The sequence below is a fragment of the Eumetopias jubatus genome, unplaced genomic scaffold, assembly GCF_037043125.1.
Source record: "Eumetopias jubatus isolate StellerSeaLion01/CBP00866 unplaced genomic scaffold, mEumJub1_p1.0 scaffold_3, whole genome shotgun sequence".
In the NCBI taxonomy this organism is placed as follows: Eukaryota; Metazoa; Chordata; class Mammalia; order Carnivora; family Otariidae; genus Eumetopias; species Eumetopias jubatus.
In genome coordinates, this window is record NW_028274809.1 from 38,139,005 (window position 1) to 38,163,844 (window position 24,840).

Below are 24,840 nucleotides of genomic sequence, written 5' to 3' on the forward strand. Positions count from 1 at the left end.
TCTAGTGGATTCACTTGGTAGTTATCTGGTTTTATTGTGTACACTACACTTAATAACGCATTTTTCAGAAACCACATTTGGATCTTTAGACCATCTCATATACGCTGTTTTGTTGTACAAAACATCTGTAGTGGCTGCTTAGTTAACAATTAGCTGCATTCAAGAATGAAAATCATCTACTTTTACTAAAAAACATTTGCATAGCATGGAAAAACACCAAGAAACCTTTTAGCCAAAATCAACAAGTATTCAAAAAGGTATACAAAGCAGTGCCTGGGTGGCTCAGTCAGTTAAGCGTCTGCCTTCCGCTCAGGTCATGATCCCAGGGTCCTGGAAGCCCACATTGGGCTTCCCTGATCAGCGGGGACTTGGCTTCTCCCTCTCTGCCTCTCCTCCCTGTTCGTGCTCTTGCTAAGTAAAAAAAAAGGTATATAAATGTAGATTTTGACTGTGCAAATAAAATTATTGGAAACCTTCAGGCAAAAAGTTGTCATCACATAGACAGTAGGGCAAAGGACCCAGGGAAAAAGCAATTTAGTTCTATTACAATGAATTTCACATCAGTTAGTAAATACGTTTAAAACTGTAACATGGTCCTTGCTAACAATGTAGTCATGGATTTCTAATTTGATACTGATATTAAAAAGCATTAACTCATTAAGAATTTAACTGAGAAAATGAGAAATGCAAATTTACAGTGAAAGAGAACTGTAGACATACAAAAGAATGATACTTACAGAAACATAAATTATTAAAAGTTACTTTGCCTGATATGATAGAGGAAACAATAAGTTGACTATAGGATCAAAATAATTTATGGAAAAGGGGCGGCTCAGATGGTTAAGTGCCTGCCTTCGGTTCAGGTCATGATCCTGGGGTCCTGGGATAGAGTCCTGCACTGGGCTCCCTGCTGGGCGGGGAGCCTGCTTCTCCCTCTCCCTGCTGCTTCCCCTGCTTGTACACACTCTGTCAAAAATAAATAAAATCTTTAAAAAATAATAATTTATGGAAAGAAAGTTTTAACTTTTGGATCTATGTTGGATAATCAAAAGTGCAGCCTAACTTCCTTATTGCACAAAACTGAGTTTTCTATACCTCTCTTCTTAGAAGATTTATTGTATAAATTCTTTGCTAGGCTAATTTTTTAAAAAATCACTTAGGTACATACATGTGTATTTTCAAAATTTCGGTACACAGTATTAAGGAAGAACAGTAACTTTCATTTAAGTCTTACCTAGTACAGTGAGTCAATTTCATAGTACAATGAATATGAATGTCAGTATGAATACAAAAGCAAGCCTACAAACTGATGTTTTGTTTTTGAGTTTTTGTTTCTCTGTTTTATGACCAGTTCCAAACACAGTACAGGGAAAATGGAATGAGTAAGAAAAAACATTTTATTTCCCCGTTAACACCAAGTCATATTATTCAGAATGTGTTTCAAAATACTTAGCCAGATCACCAATCCCAGCCACTGCCTTAGTTCAAATGTTCACTAAGAAAATAAGCAACAGAAATCCATTGTAAGACACCATCTATAGAGATCAGCTACATTGCTATATATCATTTATTAACTTAGTAATTTAGTCTCCCAATATTTAGCAAGTTTGTGTAAAAATTACTATTCCCATTGGTTAATATAAATGCATAATTTCAAAGTTAACATTCCTTTCACTATGAACATAAAACTTAAAAAGATAGTTGTGGGTTACAGTAAAGTAATGACTGGCTGCTGGGATAGCACTGTTCAAGGCCAAATACACTGGGCAGGCTTGTAAAGGCATAAATATATATACACACACACTCAATTTGCTACTATTCCCACATTTCTGCTATACATCCTTGTTGTATAATATGGTATAAATTATTTCCTCAAATTTGAAAAAAAATCAAGATGAATGTTTTCATCTTCATTTCAAAATAACCCTTTTAAATGAAAAAAAGTTCCCATTTGTTAAGTCTGTTCAAGAGATGCATTTAAATATTTTCTTCACTACATGTATAATTTTTTTTACCCTTACTGCCTCATTACAACCAGTTTAGCAATAAGACCTCCAGTGCTTTGTTGAAAATTGCATTCAGGAGACTAAAAGGTTGTAAAATCTGCAGCTGAATCTTTAAGACAGTGAATCATAACAAAGTCCAAAAAATGTATAACCATCAACACCCTTGGAAGCTGTGAATTATTGCAAAAAAAAAAAAAAAACACCACACACAAGTGCATATAATTCAAACAAACTTTGTGGGGAAGGGATGTAAAATAAATACTACAATATTTTTCAACTCTATTTAAATGTTATTTAGATGCTTACATGAAAGGGTTAATACTACTAACAGGAAGAACCAAACTATTTTAAAGGCTGCTCTCCAAGTAATTAGAACAATTTTGCAAAACAAAGCAAGAGCCTATGCTAATACATTTTTCCTGTAGTGTAATGTAATTGCTAATATGAGGTATAATCTGTAAGCAATTAATACAAATATAAATAGGTATAAGCCACACTAACTCAAGTCTGGTGAAAAGCTTCTCAGCTAATGTAGTTTGGATAGGGAATTAAGGGAAATGAAAACGGAAGGACAGGGCAGGTTTCCAGTGGGAATGTCATTTACATGCCTTACCACTATCATCATCTTGTATTTAACAGTCCACTGTTGCAGAAAGGTAATCCTTTCCAAGTATGCTGGTCTAGAATATACTTTATGTAGCACAGTAAGATTATATAAGTATTACTAATACTTCATTTGAATTTATATTTGGACTATACACATAATCATGTGTATCAAAAACTATAAACAGAATTTTAAAACATTTTCATCTCATTTTTGAAAAGTTAGCAGTTAAGACTGAACTGTGTACTACAGAATTTTCTAGAATATCTAACCTAGGGGTAAAACCAAAGGAAAATATTACTATTTCTTTAGTAAACAGCTTGTGCGAAACCTCAAGCTCACTCATCTTTTTATAGATGGGTTTATTTGATGAGGATTGTGATCCAATGATTGTTTAGCAGCAATTTTACCAAACTGTAAATTCTTTTATTAACAGGCATTATAAACAGATAATACTAATCTTATTTAAAAACCATGAGTGCCACACTGGTGAATATACAGCTCATGAATAACTTAAAAAGTATTTCCCATTTTAAAAGGCAACACTCAGCATACAAAAACCTATACTAAACAAAGAAGCTATAATATGGATACATGATTGATGTGTCTAAACTGATATATATACAGTACATAATTATTGTTAATTATGTGATCAGTACATTTTTTTCTGTATGATTCCCTTCATGCTTCACTTTCCCCAGAAACTGAATTCTGAACTTCCTCTTCTAAAATTGGTACAATCAGGTTATCCTTGGACATCAAATTATATTTCATCACAAATTTGGTAAACCGGTGACACAAAAATGTTTCATTCTGTAGAGAGAAAGAAAAAAAAAGTTATTTTAACTTATTATTATTCAAAACCAAAAAACCAGACATAACATCAACATATATTATTGTCATTCTGATAAGAATGCATCAGGAGAATTAGTGAAATATACTTACTTCATATTCATCAAATATCTGCCGATGATGAAAATAAGCATGTGAAAATATTCTGTAAATCCTACGGCATACTGATCCTAGTTTTGCTACAGATGATTCCTTTATGCTAACCCTAGAAATAGGAAAGAAATCAGATTCATAGAGCTGAGCAAATCTTACAAACAATATAGTCTAGTCTTCTCAATTCACAAGCGTGGAAACTTACACCTAGGGGAAAAAAGTGACCAGTGCAAGGTCACAGTGCTAGTAGGTGGCAAGAGTAGGGCTAGGACCCCTATTCTTTACTCCTGGGCCAGTGCTCTTTCTACCTAACCAGAGTGCCTAAGAAATTCAGCATTACAAGTTTTGAAATGTTGTTAAAGTTCAATGCAATTAAATCTCTGACAAATCAAAATTTACTAAAACATAGCACTGACAACATTAACACTTTGTCCACTACAGACGATTAAAACCACTAAAAGGAATTTTTTATTCTATACAACCTGATTTTTTTTTAAATAAAAAGCCTACAAATTTTGGTATTAAAAAAAATAAAAATAAAAAAAATGTAAGGGCGCCTGGCTCAGTCAGTGGAGCTGGCGACTCTTGATCTCGGGGTTGTGAGTTCAAGCCCCATGTCAAGTGTAGAGATTACTTAAAAAATAAAAAATTTTTAAAAATGTACATAGGATACTGAAGCAAAAAACAGTATTTTTTTTAGCACATTTAACACGAGCTCTATATTTGGGGGAAGAATCTCCAAATCTATCCACCTGGTAACAGTTATCTTAATAGAATAAAAGGCCAGTCAACAAACCTCTCCAATAATATATCACAATATAGAGAAGTTTCTTTCCAGATCTTAAAAACCTATAGACAAGGATAAGGAATCCTTCAAAAACAAGCAGTCCAACTTAGGAAATTCTGCTTTTTAGGCATGCTGTGTAAGAGGACGCTAGCTCTATCACAGAGATTCAAGTAAGTAAGTGTGTAAATATCCCAACTCTAAAACATGAGGGGGAGAGCCCTGGAGAATGACACACAGCAGCAGGGACTACACCCTTGACTAAACTGACCTGTGAGCTTTGGGAGCCAAGTCCTGCTGCTTTTAGTTTAACCACAACCTTAATTTCAAAATCTGAGTAATTCTGAACTAGCTAAATATACAACAGCCTAAAAAAAAAAAAAGGTTTAAAGAATACAATGCATTAACAGCAACCTAGTGTGTTTTAGTAAAATACCAATCTTTTAAATTAAATCCAAAAAGTTTAACACCATGTTTAAAAATTTTATTTACCTGCTGGGAAAATATTTATTGCTATTCAGAAGACATGCAGCACCATCAAGCGTATGTCTAGTATAGTCTATTGCAGGACACTATAAAAGAAAGGATATAAAAAATGCATCATACCTCTTACATGAGGTCTGTTTATTATATACTTGCCTTATTCCAAAAACCTGAGCATGTTTGAAGAAAAAAGTCTCTTATGATATCAGAATGACTGTAAAATTCAATGTTACAACAACAAAGTTAAAGAAATAAAAAACGGGTGAAATTAATTTTAATGATATATTTTATTTCACTCTATATAGCCAAAATTATGTCAATATATAATTGACAGAAAAATTATTAATAAGCTTCTTTGGGGTATTTAAAAATTAAGATGTAATTCACATACCATAAAATTTCTACAACTCTCAAGTTTTCAGTATATTCACAAATTTATGTAACCATCACCAACTACATTCCTAAACATTTTCATCACCCAAAAAGAAACCCAGTATCAATTAGCAGTCACTTCTCATTCTCTCCTCCCCCTAACTTGAAGCAACAATTAATCTACTTTCTCTCTTCCATGGATTTGCCTATTCTGGGTATTTCCTAAAAATAGAGTAATATGGGGATACCTGGGTGGCCCAGTCAGTTAAGCCTCGGACTCCTCTGATTTCGGCTCAGGTCATGATCTCAGAGTCATGAGATAGAGCCCCAGGTTGGGCTTGGAGCTGGGCATGGTGTCTGCTTAAGATTCTCCCTCTCTGGGGCGCCTGGGTGGCTCAGTCTGTTAAGTGTCTGCCTTTGACTCAGGTCATGATCCCAGGGTCCTGGGATTGAGCCCAGCATCGGGCCCCCTGGTCGGCAGGAAGCCTGCTTCTCCCTCACACACTCCCCCTGCTGGTGTTCCCTCTCTTCCTGTGTCTCTGTCAAATAAATAAAATAAAATCTTAAAAAAAAAAAAAAGATTCTCCCTCTCCTGCTCCTCCCTCTCCCCCAAAGCAACATTTCATTAACAGATTAAGCATCAACTAGTAATCACCAAGTTACTCCTATCAAAAGAAATTATGACTAAAAGAAATTATGACTGAACCAAAAAACTAAACAAGTATATGTCATCCATTATACATATCAGCATGATACGACAGATAATGTTATTCTGTGATAGCCAGCGAATCATAAAGTGAGTTCTAACCCATGATATTGCCCAGTTACAAAAATGATATAATCATAAGAAATCCTAAAATAGCACTGTGGCAATAAATTTGCAATAAGAACTCTAAACCAAATGGCAAAATAAACAGGGAACACTAAAAATTTATCTACCACTCTCTTGGAGAGATTTAGGTTATGATGGTTTTATTAGTCATTCTATTTCATAATTTCTCACCTCTTTTGGAGTTTTATGAGCTGCACAAAGAAAAATCCATTGCTCAGTTGCTGTCATCTGAGTACATGTATCTGGATGGCATTCACTCTGTTACAAAAGAGTTACATTTCTTAATACGTAAAACAATAAAAAAAAGTTTATCATTTGGGTTACTACACTTCCATGTAAAATCCTAGAATAATTAGAAATGTTGGGTAAATCTTTGTAAACACCTTAAGTTACAAAACAAGAAAAAAATCAGAACTTCCAAATATAGCTTTAACTTAAAGAAAATATTACCTGAAGTTTGACAGCAAGTCCATTTAGTTCAAGACAGAATTGCCTAAAAATGCAAATACATAAATGAAAAGTCTTATCCATTCTCCACATTATTTTTAGAATACTAATTGCCATTAGTACCATCCTTCCTCTCTCGTCACCATTATCAACACCATCTGAATTTACATGGCACATTTCTTAAAAAGACATACAGATTCGTAAGTAAAACCCAAAACTAACAACCCTAATAATGTTCAAGATCAGAGTACACTGAGTTGATCAGACTTATACACTGGAAATTCAAACAATTTTTCTGAGAAGTAATTTGGAAATATATACTAAGACCCTTAGGATGTGTATATTTTTTTCTAAGTCATTCTCCTAAGAATCTATTCTAATAAAATAATCAAAATTCCATGTATATGTACAAAGATGTTCACAGAGAATATACATAACGTTTTTTTTGAAAATCAGCAATTGCAGAGTCGTAAATTGTTGGCATATACATAAACAAAGGATATGTCTATATTCACAATAAGATTCCAGTTATGTAAAAAATTATGTGTATATATATTTATACACAAACATATATATAGAAAAAGGACTAAAGGCACCTGGGTGGCTCAGTTGGTTAAGAGTCTGCCTTCGCTTCGGTCACGATCCCGGCGTCCTGGGATGTGTCCCATGTCAGGCTCCCTGCTCAGCAGAGAGCCTGCTTCTCCCTCTCCCTCTGCCACTCCCCCATGCTCGTGCTCACTCTCTCTCAAATAAATAAAATCTTCAAAAAAAAAAAAGACTACACGTTTATATTCCTATATATTTTATAAGTTTTGTTCTGATTACAAACACCATGCTCCTTATAAAAAGTCAAACATGAATATATAATGTATAATAAGAAAATCCTCCATAATTCTACCACCTCTTTCCAAAAGTTATTATTTACAAGTAAATCTGATTTTCTACGCAAAGATTAAAATATACTGGGATCACATCATACACAATTTTGTAACTTGCTTTTTGGTCACTTAGTAGATTGTAAGCATTTTTTTCATGATATACTTTTCTTCTACAACTGCCAAACTGAGAATTATAAAGCCTAGAACAATTGCTCGGAACATAGTAAGTGCTCAAAAAACATTTTTGAATAAATGAAGAATGGAGGAAATTTCATAACATCAAGATTATCATTTTTAAACAAACTTGTTATTTTATATGAAAAGACAATTAATCGTCTATGTCATGAAGCTAACTTATTCTATTGCTGTCAAAATACCAAATGCATTCCCTCTAAAAATCTTACCAAATTAATCAGTATTATGTTTCCCCAACAGATGAGAACAATCTGATTCCCTAAAAATGCAAAGCGAAAACCTACAAAGGTAGAAAATGAGAGAGTCCCATAGGGCAGAAACAAAACAAATAAAAACCCTGCCCACATATGAAAGAAAAACTACTTAAAGTATATGATAACAGAAGAAAGCAAATAAGGAGTCAAATTTTCACTTGTCTGTGAATGTATTTCCTTTCAGATCCCTAACAATAATGCTGTTCTTAGATCACAAAAATAACACTATTTCTGAATCATCACATCACCCTCTACTGCCCCATATTTGTAGCCTGCATGTTACATACAGATTTTTTTGTTTTAAGATTTTATTTATTTATGTGACAGAGAGAGACACAGGGAGAGAGGGAACACAAGCAGGGGGAGTGGAAGAGGGAGAAGCAGGCTTCCCGCTGAGCAGAGAGCCCAATGAGGGGCTCGATCCCAGGACCCTGGGATCATGACCTGAGCCGAAGGCAGACACTTAACGACGGAGCCACCCAGGCGCCCCTTACATACAGGTTTTTGAGTTGTTTTCCACTAAGTGGTAATAAAGACAGGTGGTGAAAAATAAGTTTCTCATCTAGTTTAGCTCACTTATGGACCAAGAGCAAAATTAAGCTACTGATTTGGCAGTGTTATGGGTACAAACTGTGGCACACAGTACAAATATAACAGCTTCAAGTTAATTCATTACAGGGCTAACACATACAGCTGTGCAGCTGAAGAGACAAACCAGAGCTGAAATCCAGCCTACACTGTAATCTCTAAACCATGGATCCTGACATAGGATTGTATCCCCTCAGGGGGCGGCGGGGTGGGGGGGAACACATCTTTTCCTAGTTACAAAGATTCTGTATGGGCTAGTGAGAGATCTGAATGAAGTCCCATTAACATTATAGTATTAACCAATGAGAGCAAGTATTAAGCCTCAAATCAATTACATCAAGTACATGAAAAAAACCAAAAAGCTACTTTTGAAACTCTTCTTGGTGAACTATAAAGATGTATACACTATGATAAAAACATAAAAGAATATATGTGATGTATAATACATAAATACAAAACCAAAATAAATTGGATAATATTCAAGGGAAAAAGTAAAAATAACAGTATCAGAACAGGATAAAGATTTTCTAAGTTTTGTATATTGCATATTTTATAGTCTAAGTTAAATAGGGAGAAGTTCTTAGATCTGAAATTAAGATCTTGTATACTAAAATCAGTCCTTGGGGGTACCTGTCTGGCTCAGTCAGTAAAGCATGTGACTCAACCTCAAGGTTTCAAACCCCATGTTGGTTATGGAGCCCTATGATCAATCAATCTAAATCTGTGAAGTCTAAAATTAGCCCTCACTTGTTTGGAATTATACTTGTAGTGGAAAAAACATCCTCATTTATTTTCATCATTAATCCCAAGAGGTAAGTAGGTAGTTATTTTCAAAGCTGATTAAAGTAAGGCAAAGAATATGCACTGAAGTGTTATCTTGATTTATAGGAATGGGAAAATATCTACATATTCATACTTTCAATTATCATGTATTAAGATGTGGTTTTAAAAAACTAGATCAGGGGTGACTGGCTGGCTCAGTCGGTGGAGCATGCAACTGTTAATCTTGGGGTTGTGGGTTTGAGCCCCATGTTGGGTGTAGAGATTACCTTAAAATAAACTCTTAAAAAAAAAAACAAAACCTATATCAATTAGTCAAGTGATAATGTCCAAGAAACTGGCAGAATACAAAAAAGTCTTAGAAACCTGATATTGCTGAACTGTCATGACAAGACATGTCTTAGCAATGTCTAGCAGGAAATGTGATCTATTTAGGGCAAGTCCTATTTCTACTCCACTTATTACTTAAAAATCAATTCAAAAAGTAACAAACCCTGATGAACATGTATCTCATGCTACATTCTTCATATTTAACCTACCAAACTGATCTCAGCTCCCATTTATAGTGGGAAGTTTGTAACTTCTGAACAACTTAGTAACTTCAGGATTTAGCTGCTTTTAAAGATAACTCTAGTTAACTAATCATTCACTAGTCATCAATTCTCATTCAAAGGGCATCATGAAAAGTGCCTAAACTCCTTACTGCAGAATTACAATTAATCTTTAAAGATTTATTTATTTGAGAGAGAGAGAGAAAATGAGCACATGTGTACACATACGCTTGCAATCCTAGGGGAGGGAGAGAGAAAGAGAATCTCCAGCAGACTACTCGCTGAGTGAGGAGCCTGACAGGGGGCTCGACTTCATGACCCTGAGATCATTACTTGAACTGAAATCAAGAGTCGAACACTTAACCTACAGCCACCCAGGTACCCCCAGAATTAAAATTAATCTTTATTTATCACATGGAAGACTAGAAGTTCACAGTAGTTAATAAGCAACTCATCAGATACCAAGCCTAGACTAGGACCTTCTTGTGATCCTTATAGAGAAATAAAGTTAATATGCGTGAATAAATAGAAATAATGCATTTGTGGTTAAGGGATAACTTGTGGTTAAGAAAAACTGTGTAGAGGCACCTGGCATGGCTCAGAGCATGCAACTCTTGATCTTGGGGTTGTGGGTTCAAGTCCCATGATGGGTGTAGAGATTACAAGAAAAAAAAGAGAGAGAAAGAGAAAGAGGGAAGGGGGGAGAGGGAGACAGAGAGAAAGAACAAAAGAACAAAAAACTGTGTAAATAGATAATAATGCCCATATCCATAAATGAAGAAAACAATAACAAATTTGAAAACTTTTATCACACTGAAAACACAAAAGCTTTGAAATTTGGCTTTTTAGTCTGTGATTACATAATGATTTTATTTGCAATTCATAATCATCATTAAAGGTTATTTTTACAAGTGGAAGTACTATTACTATTTTGATATATCATGAAGATTTACCTTAAATGTTCATATTTCCATACACCTTCATCTTGGCCTTCAGGTGGTTCAAGAATTTTGTCAATATTGGAACAATCTGCTCTTATGTTTTGTTGAATATACTATAAACAAAAAAGTTCTCAAAGTTAATTAAAATATTATACTTCATGATAAATCTTATGTTAAATATATTTAATTTCTGAATACGTGGCTGCTCTTACGTTCTAACATTTTTGGGTTATACATAAAATAGGAAACCAAGTACAGAACCATAATCACTAATTCAGAGGAAAGGAGGTAACCCTTACCTATGCTTTCTCCAATTCAACTTCTCTGGGATATGATCTACCATGTAAATGCAGATACGGTACTCACCAGGACTGGATGTGGGATCAAAACTGTAAACTATAATTTTCATAAAAACATAAAGTGTAGACAATATAACTGTGGTACATAATATAGAATTTCACTAATATCAATTATCTAGAACAAGCAAATCTATGGAGACAAAAAATACTAGTTGTTTAGGACTAGGGAAAGAAGAGGAGACAAAGGAGAATGGAGATAAGTGCTAATGTGAATGAGACTTCTTTCGGGTGGGGAATGAAGATGTTCTAAAATCAGAGTGTGGTAATGGTGTACAACCCTGTGAATATACTAAAAACCATGTACGTATATTTTAAATGGGTGATTTCTATGGTATGTGGTATCCAATAAAGTTGTTTTAAAAAAGTGACTAGCAGAAAAACTACGTTAAAAGAAAAAAAGCCATGGACATTCACTTTTTCTTTTTTTAAAGATTTTATTCATTTATTTGACAGAGAGAGACAAAGAGAGCAGGGAACACAAGCAGGAGGAGTGGGAAAGGGAGAAGCAGGCCTCCTGCTGAGCAAGGAACCCGATGCAGGGCAGGATTCCAGGACCCTAGGATCATGACCTAAGCCAAAGGCAGACGCTTAAAGGCTGAGCCACCCAGGTGCCCCCACTTTTAATTTAACTAAAATAAAATAAAACTTTAAATTTCAGATCTTTTTAATGTTTCATTCAATCTATGATTTAAATACTCTGAAATGTGAATAGGCTAAATTAGATTAAAATGCCTGATTACAGAAACTTAATAACTACAGGGCCTTTTTACACCTATTATGCTTATTTTCAGACAATGTTTCTTGACTATTACTCTCATGTGAAAAGCCTGCTCAAAAGATTTTAATGACTATTTAAACCATTCTCCCTGCTTTTCTGACCCTATCCTAAGTTTCAAAGTTCTGCATGAAACTGATTCCCTCAAGCAGAAAATAGCAAATTCTTTACTTTTTCCACTGGCCCTCAAACTCCATACAATTCTTTCCAAATTCCTTCTCCCCCAGCACATTCAAATCTTTCCTGATTATTCTAGTACTCACAGAACTGCCACTGATTTCCTCCATTTGTCACTATATAATCTAAATTAGCAATCTGTCTATGCACTCTTATCTTTCCTGCTCCCATTATACCTCCTATAGAACTCTTACAAGCATTTATTTATATTTAATATACAGCAATTAGTTATTTTTGAGGGTCTCCCTCAAATAAAGAGACTTAGTTTTGTTTTAAATTTTAGTATTAGCATTTGGCACACAGGAAATTTTTAACAAATTTTTATTGTCTTTTCCTAAACTATATTACTTGAAGTCAAGGATAAAGATATGTAATTACCTGAAATGCTAAAGCTGTGAAGGATTAGGGAGAAAAAATTTACCAAAAATGGAGTGTAGACCCTGATACTTTAATATTCTTTAGTGGTCCCAAAAACAGTTTGGTAGTTAGCACACAAAAATATGTTCTCTGCAACATGGTTTGCTCATATATAATCAATATTAATTTTTAACCACATATTTAATAGCTGAATTTACTTATAATTATTAAATTTTTTATAAGTAGAATTACAAGTTGTCAATCTTTAGGGAATCTAGAATTCTTTTATTAATGATGATTTATGTAAAATATTTAAGAGAACAAGAAATCCTTAACTTTGAAAGAAAGCAAAAATGTCATTGTTTTCTGAACTGTCCTCCATACTTTCATGCAAATAGAGACAGCTATCTTTATTTTTTTTTTAAGATTTTATTTATTTATTTGAGAGAGAGAGAATGAGAGAGAGAGAGCACGAGAGGGAAGAAGGTCAGAGGGAGAAGCAGACTCCCTGCTGAGCAAGGAGCCCAATGTGGGACTGGGATCATGACCTGAGCCGAAGGCAGTCGCTTAACCAACTGAGCCACCCAGGCGCCCCAAGACAGCTATCTTTAAAATGAGCTAAAAAAAAAAGTAAATGTCTTAGTGCTCACTGAATTTAACTTTTATCTTAGGGAACTCTTTACATTGTTTCTGAGTTAGTAATATCACTAATTTCTGTTTATTCTGGAAAATTATTTTTATCACCCTCAAAAACTATCTGAAAACTAAAGATTTATAAACTGCAACGTTTCTCTATTATCACACATCATAATATAAATCTAAACTAGGATTAATTTTTTCATGTGTATCACAAGATAGACAAACATAAAATAAGAAAAAAAGAATTAGCTCTATCATGAAAAGCTGGAATATTAAGTACCTCTTCAACACTACCTTTATTATGTTGTTTAGTAATTCAGTTAAACAGAAGAGCATTTGCCATTACTACTTAAAACTTTTGCTTCCGGGGGCGCCTGGGTAGCTCAGTCGTTAAGCGTCTGCCTTCAGCTCAGGTCATGATCCCAGGGTCCTGGGATTGAGTCCCACATCGGGCTCCCTGCTCTGCGGGAAGCCTGCTTCTCCCTCTCCCTCTCCCCCTGCTTGTGTTCCCTCTCTCGCTCTCTCTCAAATAAATTTAAAAAATCTTAAAAAAAAAAAAAAACTTTGCTTCTGAATTTTAATGCTAAGACTTTTTGAAACTGAGTAAACTGTACAACTATTACTCAAAAAACTGGCTTTGTAATCTTTAAGGAAATCTACAAAAAAAAAAAAAATCCAGAAAACAATCTCATAACAATAGCGTTCTTTATGCTTCCAAGGACTTTAAAATCCTAACTTATTACCATTTCTTGAAAAGAAACTTTTTGTTAGCTTCCAAAGGCATTACCACTTCCACCCGATACTGTCACTAGCGTTTCAGATGCTCTCAGTATATATACTCACTTCCCAAGCCTTTCAAGTCTCCTCAGTACAGGAATTACTATATCAGATTTTAGACTAAGTCAAAAACAGCATGAAATTATTCTTCTTTCTGTTATGAAAAAGGCAGAAATATATCTTTCTAGTGATTTCCTGTGAGCTATAATTAACAATTACAATGATCTAGTACTGTAAGTAGTGTAAGACTTTTCCTAAAGCAGTTTTTAGACTGTATTTTATGTAAGACTTTTCTTAAAGCAGTTTTTAAAAATCATTTGGAAAGAGTAAAATACCATGCAAAAGCATTTTATTGCTTCCACTTCTGGGTAAGATGGAGTAAACACACATCAACTTTTCTCTCCTGGGGTGCCTGGGTGGCTCAGTCATTAAGCATCTGCCTTTGGCTCAGGTCATGATCCCCAAGTCCTGGGATCGAGCCCCGCATCGGGCTCCCTGGGAGCCTGCCTCTCCCTCTGCCTGTTGCTTCCCCTACTTGTGCTCTCTGTCAAATAAATAAAATTTCTCTCCCACTGAACAAAACCATAAAATCTGGACAGAACTCAAAGTGCAGTAATTTGAGGTCTCTGTAAAGCAAATATCAGAAAGAGGACATGGAAAGAACACCAGAATTCAAGGTATCACTGGACTGGCAGTGAGTTTGCTGTGCTTCTTTTGTCCTCTGGTATCCCCCGGCCTCAACTCAATTCAGGATAAAACCCAAAAATTAGCACTGTTGGTGCTGACAGATCCGGGAGAAACTACATAGTTCCGTTTCAAGGGGTGGAAAATGGCACTCCTAAAACTCAACAAAAGTGGAAGAAAAGCTCCTGGGTTTTTTCCCTCTGCTTTTTCTCCCCTTTCACAGTCTACACCTGAGAAAATTCCACAGTGGCAGCAAAAGCAGCTGCCAACAGAAAAATGCAAGAGACAAAATTCTCAGGAAGAGAACGCTTCTCCATCTGGTGGTGGGATCAAACCTTATTTCTTTTTCTCTCTTTACCTTCCCACAACTGCCCACACAATTCTAGTAAGTGATTTCTGGCTGGAGGACCAAACAGAAGGGCCCCAGGAAACCAGAATGTATCCAAGAGATATTAGAAAGAGTGAAGCTCAGAAAAGTGACCCCATAAAGGTGTTTAGAAACTCCTGGGCTCTATCCTAATCTGTGCATGCCCACACGCATTGATCTGATCATAATTAGCATATGACAGATGGAGAACTGAACTAATGGATATACCTTCACCCAGGCTGAGCATGGGTTGGTACACACAGAACAGATTCAAGGAGTAGTGCAAAGGCTTTGAAAACTGAACCAACACTGGAACCTCAATCTGGCTGGAACCTGCAGCCTGTATCTAATCAGGTCAAAAGCCTGCTAAAACAAAAATATCAACATTCTCCATGGGATTAAATAAAACCAGACTCCAAACATAAATTCAAAATGTCCAGAATACAATCCAAAATTACTTGGTATACAAAGAACACATGAAAATATCAATTCAAGAAGATGAGTGTGCTGGGGGAAGGGAGTAATGGGAAGTTGTTATTGTTTAATGGGCACAGAGTTTCATCTGTTAAAGTTGAAAAGTTCTTTTAAAAAAGATGAAAGGGCAACTTCTCAGGTCCCCTCCCTCTTCGGGAGCTTCTTACTATCACTCAATAAACTTTGCTTTGCTGACCACCAAAAAAAAAAAAAAAAAAAAAATCTGCAGGTAAAGGTGGTAATGATGGCACAATATGAATGTACTTAATGCCACACAGAACTGTACACTTAAGGGACCCTAGCTGGCACAGTCGGTAGAACATGTTGGGGGTAGAGTTTACTTAAAAAATTAAATTAAAAACTTAAAAAAAAGTACACTTAAAATGGCAAAGTGGTAAATTTTATACTACATATATTTACCACAATAGAGAAAAGCAGAGTGAACAACAAACAGGAAAAGCCAAAGAAATCCATGCCTAGACACATAATCAAAGTGCCAAAAACTAAAGATAAGCCATTGAAAAAAAGACACAGGACCTACAAAATATTTTAAAAACTGCAGCTTTCTCATCAGAAACCACAGACAGGGCGCCTGGGTGGCTCAGTTGGTTAAGCAACTGCCTTCAGCTCAGGTCATGATCCCGGAGTCCCGGAATCGAGTCCCGCATCAGGCTCCCTGCTCAGCAGGGAGTCTGCTTCTCCCTCTGACCCTCTTCCCTCTCGTGCTCTCTCTCACTCTCTCTCTCTCTCAAATAAATAAATAAAATCTTTAAAAAAACAAACAAACCATAGACAGGAGGGAATGGCACATGTTAAGAGTACTTAAAGAAAAGAATGGGGAATGGAGCACCTGGGTGGCTCAAACGGTTGAGAGTCTGCCTTTGGCTCAAATCATGATCCCAGGGTCCTGGGACTGAGTCCTGTGTTGTCAGGCTCCCTACTCAGGGAGGAGTCTGCTTGTCTCTCTCCCTCTGTGCCTCCCCCTCCCCACCCCCCGCCATGCTCACTCACTCTCTTTCTCTCAAAATAAATAAAATCTTAAAAAAAAAACATCAACCCAGAATTCTATATCTAACAAAAATACCCTTCAGGAATGAAGATAAAGACATTATCAGATGAAAGAAAACTAAAGATAACTCCTAGCCAGCAGATCACTCTACAAGAATTGCTAAAGGAAGTACTTCTAGACAAAAGGAAAAGAATAAATAACACCAGAAGAAAACTCAGAATATCAGGAGCAACATAAATTATAAATATCTGGGTATAAATATAATAGGCCATCTCCTCCTGAGTTCTTTAAAATATGTTTGGCAGATGAAAGCAAAAAATATAACATTGTCTGATGAGGTTTTCAATGTAGGTAGATGTAATACAGGCAACAAAAGCATAAAGGGATAATGGGATCTACAGGAAGGTAGTTTTTATATTTCAATTAAAGCGGTAAAACACGGATTCTAAGTAGACTGAAAAGTATTTAGTAATCTCTAGAGCAATTATCAAAAATATTATATAAAGAGATACTCAGGGCACCTGGATGGCTCAGTTGGTCAAACGTCTGCTTTTGGCTCAGGTCATGATCCCAGGGTCTTGGGATCAAGCCCTGCATCAGGCTCCTTGTTAAGCAGGGAGCTTGCTTCTCCCTGTCCTTCTGCCCCGTCCCCCCCCCCCCGCCCCCCGGCCACTCGTGCGTGCATGCTCTCTCTATTGAATAAACAAAATCTTTTAAAAATAATAAATAAAAAAATAAAAAGAGACTCAAGGGGTGCCTGGGTGGCTCAGTCGGTTAAGTGTCTGCCTTTGGTTCAGGTCATGATCTCAGGGTCCTGGGATCAAGCCCTGCAACTGGCTCCCTGCTCAGCGGGGAGTTTGCTTCTCTCTCTCCCTCTAACCCATGCTCTCTCTCTCTCATATAAATAAGTATGTTTAAAAATAAAAATTAAAAAGATACTCAAAATTAGAATTAAAATAATAAAAATGCTCAATCTGTAAAAAGGCAGAAAAGGGGAAAGGAACAAAAAAAAAAATGGAGGGAACAAACTGAAAACAAGTAATATGATGGCAGTAATATAAATCTAAACATATCTACCAATAACTAAATTAATATTAAATGGCCTAAATACACCCATTGAAAGACAAAGACTATCACAAAGAACGAGGAAAATGACCCAGCTATACACTGACTACAAAAAACTTACTTCAAATATAATGATTTAGATAGGTTAAAAGTAAAAGGATGGAAAAAGATATACCATACAAACATCAATCAAAAGGAAGCTGCAGGGAATGAAAAGTGGTTCAAAGAAAAAAAACCCAACAATCAGAGCACCTGGCTAGCTCAATCAGTGGAGCGTGTGACTCTTAATCTCGGAGTTAAGAGTCTGAGCCCCAAACTGGGTGTAGAGATTACTTAGAAATAAAAATTTAAAAAAAATTTTTTTAAAATCAATGGATACATTATATTAATATACAAAGGGAAAAAACCACAATCATCTCAATGCAGAAAATGCATTTGACAAAATCCAACATCTTCTCATGATAAAAACACTCAAGACTAAGTATAAAAGAGAACTTCCTGGGGTGCCTGGGTGGCTCAGTCATTAAGCATCTGCCTTCAGCTCCCGTCACGATCCCAGGGTCCTGGGATCAAGCCCCACCTCGGCCCCTGCTTCGCGGGAAGCCTGCTTCTCCCTCTCCCACTCCCCCTGCTGTGTCTCTGTCAAATAAAATCTTTAAAAAAAAAAAAAAAAAAGAGAACTTCCTAATTATAATGAAGGGCATTTATGAAAAACCCATGGGTAACATCATACTCAATGGTGAAAGACTGAAAGGTTTCCCTCTAGAATTAGAAAAGAGACAAGGATGCCAGCTTTCACCATTGCTATTCAACAATGTGCAGAATTTCTAGCCAGAGGAATTAGATAAGAAAGATAAATAAAAGACTATCTCTACTTGCAGATGACATAATCCTATATACAGAAATCCCAAAGAATCCACAGGAAAGCTAATAAATCTTAATAAATCTAAAATCAGCAATAGCAGGATACAAGATCAATATACAAAATCAGTGTGTTTGTATACACCTTCAATGAATAATCCAAAAAGGAAATTAAGAAACCAATTCTAGGGGAGTGCCTGGGTGGCTCAGTCGGTTAAGCGTCTGCCTTCGGCTCAGGTCATGATCCAGGGTCCTGGGATTGAGGCCCACATTGGGTTCCCTGCTCAGCGGGGAGCCTGCTTCTCCCTCTCCTCCCAGCTCGTTTTTCTCTCTCTAGCTATCTCTGTCTCTCTCAAGTAAATAAATAAACAAACATTAAAAAAAAAAGAAACCAATTCTAGAGGTTCCTAGGTGGCTCAGTTGGTTAAGTGACTGCCTTCTGCTCAGGTCCTGATTTCCAGGTTCCTGGGAGCAAGCCCCACATCAGCCTCCCCACTCAGAAGGGACTGCCTCTCCCCCTGCTGTTGTGCAACCAAATAAAAGCCCTGGACCCAATGGCTTCATTGGTGAATTTTACCAAACATTTGAAGAACACCAATCCTCCTCAAACTCTTCCAAAAAATCAAAGAGGAGGGCATACTTCCTAACTCATTCTATGAAGCCAGCATTGCACAATACCAAAGCCAAACGAAGACACTCGAGGAAAACTAGAAATCAATACCCCTTATGAACATTGATACAAAAATCCTAGCAAGCCTAATTCAGCAGCAAATTAAAAAGATTATACATCATGATCAAGTGAGATTTATTCCTAGAATGCAAGGATGGTTCAACATGCAAAAACTGATCAATACACCACATTAACAAAATGAAGGGGGGGAAACCCCACATGTTCATCTCAACTGGTGCATTTGACAAAATTCAACACCTTTTTAGGATAAAAACAGTCAACAAACTAGAAATAGAAGGAAACTAGTAACATAATAACCCAACATAATAAAGGTCATATATGAAAAACCCACAGTGCACCTCATACTCAATGTGCAAGACTGGAAGGTTTACTCTAAGATCAAGAACAAGATAAAGATGCCTGCTTTTGCCACTTCTATTCAAAGCAGTATTGGAAGTTCTAGCCAGGCAATTAGGTAAGAAATCCTGATTAGAAAGGAAAATTACCTGTTTACAGATGACATGCTCTCAATATGTAGAAAACCCTACAGATTCCACAAAAAAATTGTTCAAATAAATTCAATAAAGTAGTACACAACCTCGACTTTTTAAAAAAAAATTTTTATTTATTTGAGAGAGTGAGAGAGAGAGAGCACACAAACAGAAGAGGGAGGAGGAGAGGGAGAAGCAGACTCCCCTGCTAAACAGGGAGTCTGACGCAGGGCTTGACCCCAGGACCCTAGGATCATGACCTGAGCTGGAGGCAGATGCTTAATGGACTGAGCCATCCAGGCGCCCACAACCTCTACTTTCAAAGGGAGAAATACCTATACATTTTTCCTCTAATTTTTCCCAACTTCCAGGCATAGAGCTCTAGGTTTATATTTCTGTATCCTCCACAAGGCTTATCTCATTGCCCAATACTTGTTTGAACAATACATTCTTAAAAGGCAATGAACAAATAGCCATTCATTCATGAATGCTTGTCCATTTCCTGTGCTAAGTATCTAAATATTATACTGAGTCCATTCTAAAGGTTTTTAGGATTTGTTAATATCATGAATTGTTTTTTATGCTCAAAGAATTCAACTACATTCCTATTTCATTTTCCAGGATCCTCAAATAACACAATAAATCCAAATAGCTATCTACGTTTATTATCTAGCCATCAAGATAAAGCCAAAGAGCCTCTCTCTATTGCGTATTTTTCCTTTAAATATGTTAGTTAACCAATGTCTAGTCCAATATACTAGTACACTCTAATTTCAGTCATCCTTTTGTTAACCCCTTAAAGCAACTTTTAATAATTAGCTATAGAAACTATTTTCCCCAGATTATAGATTTTACTCATTTTGGAAGAACTGCTACATTTTTTTTAAACCCAATGAGTACATATGTGATTCTCAATAAGAATGTGTAAGAGTCTCTTGAGGGGCTTTTCAAACCACACATGCTACAGAAACCCACCTCCTTGATAATCACTGCCTTAGTAAGCTACTTGATAGTGGCAACAACCTAAAGGGAGGCATCTTAGCCCTCAAATATATTAGAGCTGCACAAAAGTTAAGAACTAATGGTAACTTGGGGCGCCTGGGTGGCTCAGTCGTTAAGTGTCTATCTTCGGCTCAGGTCATGATCCCAGGGTCCTGAGTTCGAGCCCCACATCAGGCTCCCTGCTCAGCAGGAAGCCTGCTTCTCCCTCTCCCACTCCCCCTGCTTGTGTTCCCTCTCTGGCTGTGTCTCTGTCAAATAATCTTTAAAAAAAAAAAAAGAATGGTAACTTTTAATAAATTTAGATATATGTTCTCAAGTGTTCAGTCACCAACTATGTTATTTTTCCTACTTAATTATGTTATTCTAATTTAGCATTCAATTAACTTTGAATTAAATTCACTCTAAAATAAAATTTGGTACCCTAATTTGGTAGATATTAACAGATACTAAAATGTACTTAAGCTTCATTAGTTTACTATATCATCTTAAAACAAAATGGAGGATTGATAAAAGCTTTAAACAGGCACTCTGTTATTTCCATGGATTCAGACTTGTGCTAAAAGATATAAGAATATTTATGCCAAGGGAAGTAAAATGCTTAGGTTACTGGAGTTGCAAAAAAAACTACAGTTATTACCTGCTGAACAGCTAGTGTACTGTCCATTTCATCAAAGGATTCATCAGGCCAATTATAGAAATCCTATTAAAAAAAACTCATTGTTAAAGCACATACAAAGTTACAAAAAAGCAACATTATTATGATTAGCTTCAATTCTTAATATAAGTTCCAAAGTTACACTAGAGAAGAAAGCTCTCATACTATAAAGAACAGGATTATCAGTGAATAAGGGAACTTTATTCAATGTTTTTAAATGAGCACCAAGATTTTATTTAACTGAACTATAAGTTACATTTTTTTCAACCACAAATCCCTCAAATAGGGCTCCCATAACTTTCCATGTATTACCTGAGGAGATAAATCACTTTTTTGTTTATGGTTTAACATTTCTCAAAAAGTTAAGCTGAAAAAGAATCTCCAAGCACTGAATCAGTTTTTTACCAAAAGAGAATAGTTTGTGGTGGGGGTAGTTATTGTTCCATAAGTACTATTGTAAACAGACATTATAAATTATTATTCCAATTCCAAATGGTGTTTTAAATTTCTAAATCAAAATATGAGCTCCATCAAAAAGTAGTCATCCAGCCTTCTTTTAAGGGCGATCAATACTTTTGTGGATCACCTTGCAATGGTTCTGAATTCTTCTATAGATAGTCCATTTCACAGACATTCCCCTAAGTGATTAAGAATCTTCCCATCTGACTTTTTCAGCAAGGTCTACCTATGTATCCTTAGCAGACAGATAAATGTCTCTGGGGTATAACTGGGGGAAACAGTAGTGAACCAATGATCTATAATCCTGTACCAATCAACATGGGTAAGTCTCCAAACACCTTGAGCAAACTGAAGAATTCACTGTATGATACCACATGAGTAAACGTTTAAGAAATCCAAAGCATACCTACAGATATAATGCATACATAGTAAAAGTACGAAGAAAAGGAATAATCATCTTCATTGGTTGGGAGGAGTGAGAAGACAGAACAGAAGAATGTGATAAAGAGGGATTCATCTATATTAGTAATGTCTTAGTTATGAGTGTAGGTGACAGGTATACCTTCGTAAGTGTCTTAAACTTTTCATATCTTTCTTTTTTATAGTTGCCCTGTATGAATGAAAATGAACTTTGTTTTAAAATGTTAAGAAATAAAAACAACTTTCTGGAAATTGTTCCAGGATGTGTCTCCCTAGATACCATCTAAATATTATTGAACACTAGTTTTTAAATTGTTCCTATGTAATTTATACTAAAACTTGTTTCTATCAATTTGCTTTGACTATACTTTCCTTTTTAAAAAAATTAAGGTAGTTTGTAAAATATTTTGTTTTAAAAATATCAGAAACACATATAGGAATAGCCAGAAAACACATAAAACTGTTAACTGGTAATCAAATGTTTTGTCTCATCATAACTGTCATATAAACACAAAAGGAACCACAAATCAGCTTAATGAACATTCTCATCTACTTCAGGGAATAAATATTTATTGAAATTATTTGAATATTTATTGAAAACCAACTATGTGCCTATATCCCAATCTAACTAATTAAAAAAAGACAAGTAGAAAAAAGTAGATAGTTCTAAATAAATCATTTAGAATAGACCTATTTCACTGAAGGAAATTAGTGTGACAGACAAGGAATAGGAAAGAATGCTGCTTATGCAGTCTTTTCTTTTTTTAATCCTGACCTTTCCTGTGATGATTTAACAACCTTGATCTATGACAATGTGGAAAAAAGCAAAGGAGATTTCTTATGTGACTTATAACATAGGAAACAGATATGTTACAATATTAACTTAAAATATTTTATAACCTTACAAAATTAAGAATTGAGTAAATAAAAACGAATGGCGATTCTCAGAATGTGAGTACAAAAGTCGACCTCTGCATATAAAAATATAAAAGTTGATCACTTAGGAGAAACAATGTTTCCAAAGAATAAGAAGTTATCTGAGAAAAGAGCATTTATAAATAAAGTTTGGAAAAGGTAAAAAGAAACAATAATATATAAATTTCCAATAATATAAATGTCAGTTCCAGAAGTAACTGACAGCTAAATTTGACTCTAAAATGCGATGTTTAAGCTCAATACTCTAAACTTCAGTACTACTAAAAACTTGTTAAAGAGAAAAGGTCACCAGTGAACTAAGAATCCAGAGACTACCTAACCTTGAGCAAATGCAGTCAATTCTCTGAGCTTCAGTTTCCTTACCTGTAACATGGACGTTGGAAGTGTCTGGATCTAAAAGATACTTTGAAAGGACCCCTTTCCAAAATTCTGTACAGGATATTAAAATCTATTCTCTGGCATAGTCAGAGCTCCATGGTTTTTTCCTGGGTTTCCACCCCCCTCCACTTATATCACTTTTTCTTTAAAATTACACTTTAATACATCTCTTCTGATTTTAAAGAATATATCAACAGCAATGTATTTCAGCTGGTAGATGAATCACATCAAATCTAAATGCCTGTTTGATTTTTCTTTAGAATGTGAGGCACCCCGTCTTTTGAAAACCCCCAGAATCAATACCTAAATGAACACCAACTCACCCCAAATACTGCCCTACTAAAAGTTGATAAAAGTATTAGCAGTTCATTCCTTGACTATGCCTCACATAATAAGAAGGAATGACATCTAACCAGGGCAACCTGACGATGAAAACTTGCTGGGGCAGAGAACAGCTGCAGCGAGAAACGGTCAAAGGCAAACTGCAGGAGGAGGATAAAGTAAATTATCACCACCCGAATCCGGCTAGACAAGCTGGATGGCAGAAGCCGGGCAGGCACGTCACAAACCAGGTAGGAACCGGAAGTCAGAAAGAGGTTGGCTGTGTTTACACCCCCTCCAGCCGTGGCGGCCCTGACCCTCACGAAACCCCCAGGGTCACCACCTGGCGGGCCGCGCCCCTCCGACGATGGTCAGCGGTGGTTCAGGTGAGAGGCGAGAACAAGCAGTCGCTGTTGACACGCTCTCAGCCCCGAGCCTTGGCGGTCACCGCCCGCGGCTCCGACCCACCCCCAAGTCAGGGCTCCGCAGGCCTTGCGATCCGCCACCGCCGCCCCAGCCAGACCCGGGGGCTGCGGCTCCGGAGGAGCAGGCCGGGCACGCGTATCCCTGCCCCTCAGCTTACCGCCCCGGCCCAACCTTCCTCTCAGGGGCGGCCAGCGTCGCCACCGAGGGTTCCCCGGTAGGAAAGGTGCAAAGATAGTACCTGCGCCTTGGTGCCCGGCCTGTTTCGCCTCAGCACTGCCGTCCCCTCCGCCATGACCATAGTGCCAGAGTCTGGGCGGCTGGAGTCGATACCCGGATGTAGGGGAAGGCTGCCTGCGCCGGAGGAGGGGGGGTGGGGGCGGGACGGGGTGGAGCGGCGCTCTGGGTCCGGGCGCCAGGGAGGGGCGGTAACTGACGGATCAGCCGTAGCCCGCGCGGAGCAGGGCGGGAGGACCGGGAGGAGTCCCAGAAAGGACCGGCTGGCGGAGGGAGGGACACGAAAGAAGGAACAGCCGACGACTGATACGCGGCGAAGTGGAGGAAGGGAGAGACATTGCGGCGGGGGGCGGGGAGTGGCCTTGGGAGAGCCGACTGGCACCTAGGGCAGCTGCGGGAGTCAGGAAAGCCTGCGTGACACGTTGGTGCATCTCCCTGGGCTTAAGGTAGTTGCGCTGAAAAGACAGAGCTTGCATAATGGTGACCGTTTCAGTAAACCCTTGTGCAAGCAGATACCCAGAGAAGCATAATTCTGTCCCCAGATCCGCCTAGACAGGCGAAGTGGAAAAACAGGCCAGCAGTCTGGGAAATTTCCTCAGACCCCCGCATGAAACCGACCCAATCTCAAAAAAGATAGGGCTTAG

At 36.9% G+C, this 24,840-nt stretch overlaps 1 protein-coding gene across 1 annotated transcript; it reads right to left on the reverse strand.

Annotated features, from left to right (window-relative positions):
• Positions 1-1,379: 1,379 nt before the first annotated feature.
• Positions 1,380-24,322, reverse strand: MOB4 (MOB family member 4, phocein). The gene is made up of 8 exons (XM_028122165.1): positions 24,201-24,322; positions 21,005-21,067; positions 10,673-10,773; positions 6,477-6,519; positions 6,198-6,284; positions 4,832-4,911; positions 3,556-3,667; positions 1,380-3,423 (listed from the first exon to the last, which is right to left on the reverse strand). The coding sequence occupies exons 1-8, from the start codon at positions 24,258-24,260 to the stop codon at positions 3,292-3,294; spliced, it is 678 nt and encodes a 225-aa protein (XP_027977966.1). The 5' UTR covers positions 24,261-24,322; the 3' UTR covers positions 1,380-3,291.
• Between the last annotated feature and the right edge of the window lie 518 nt (positions 24,323-24,840).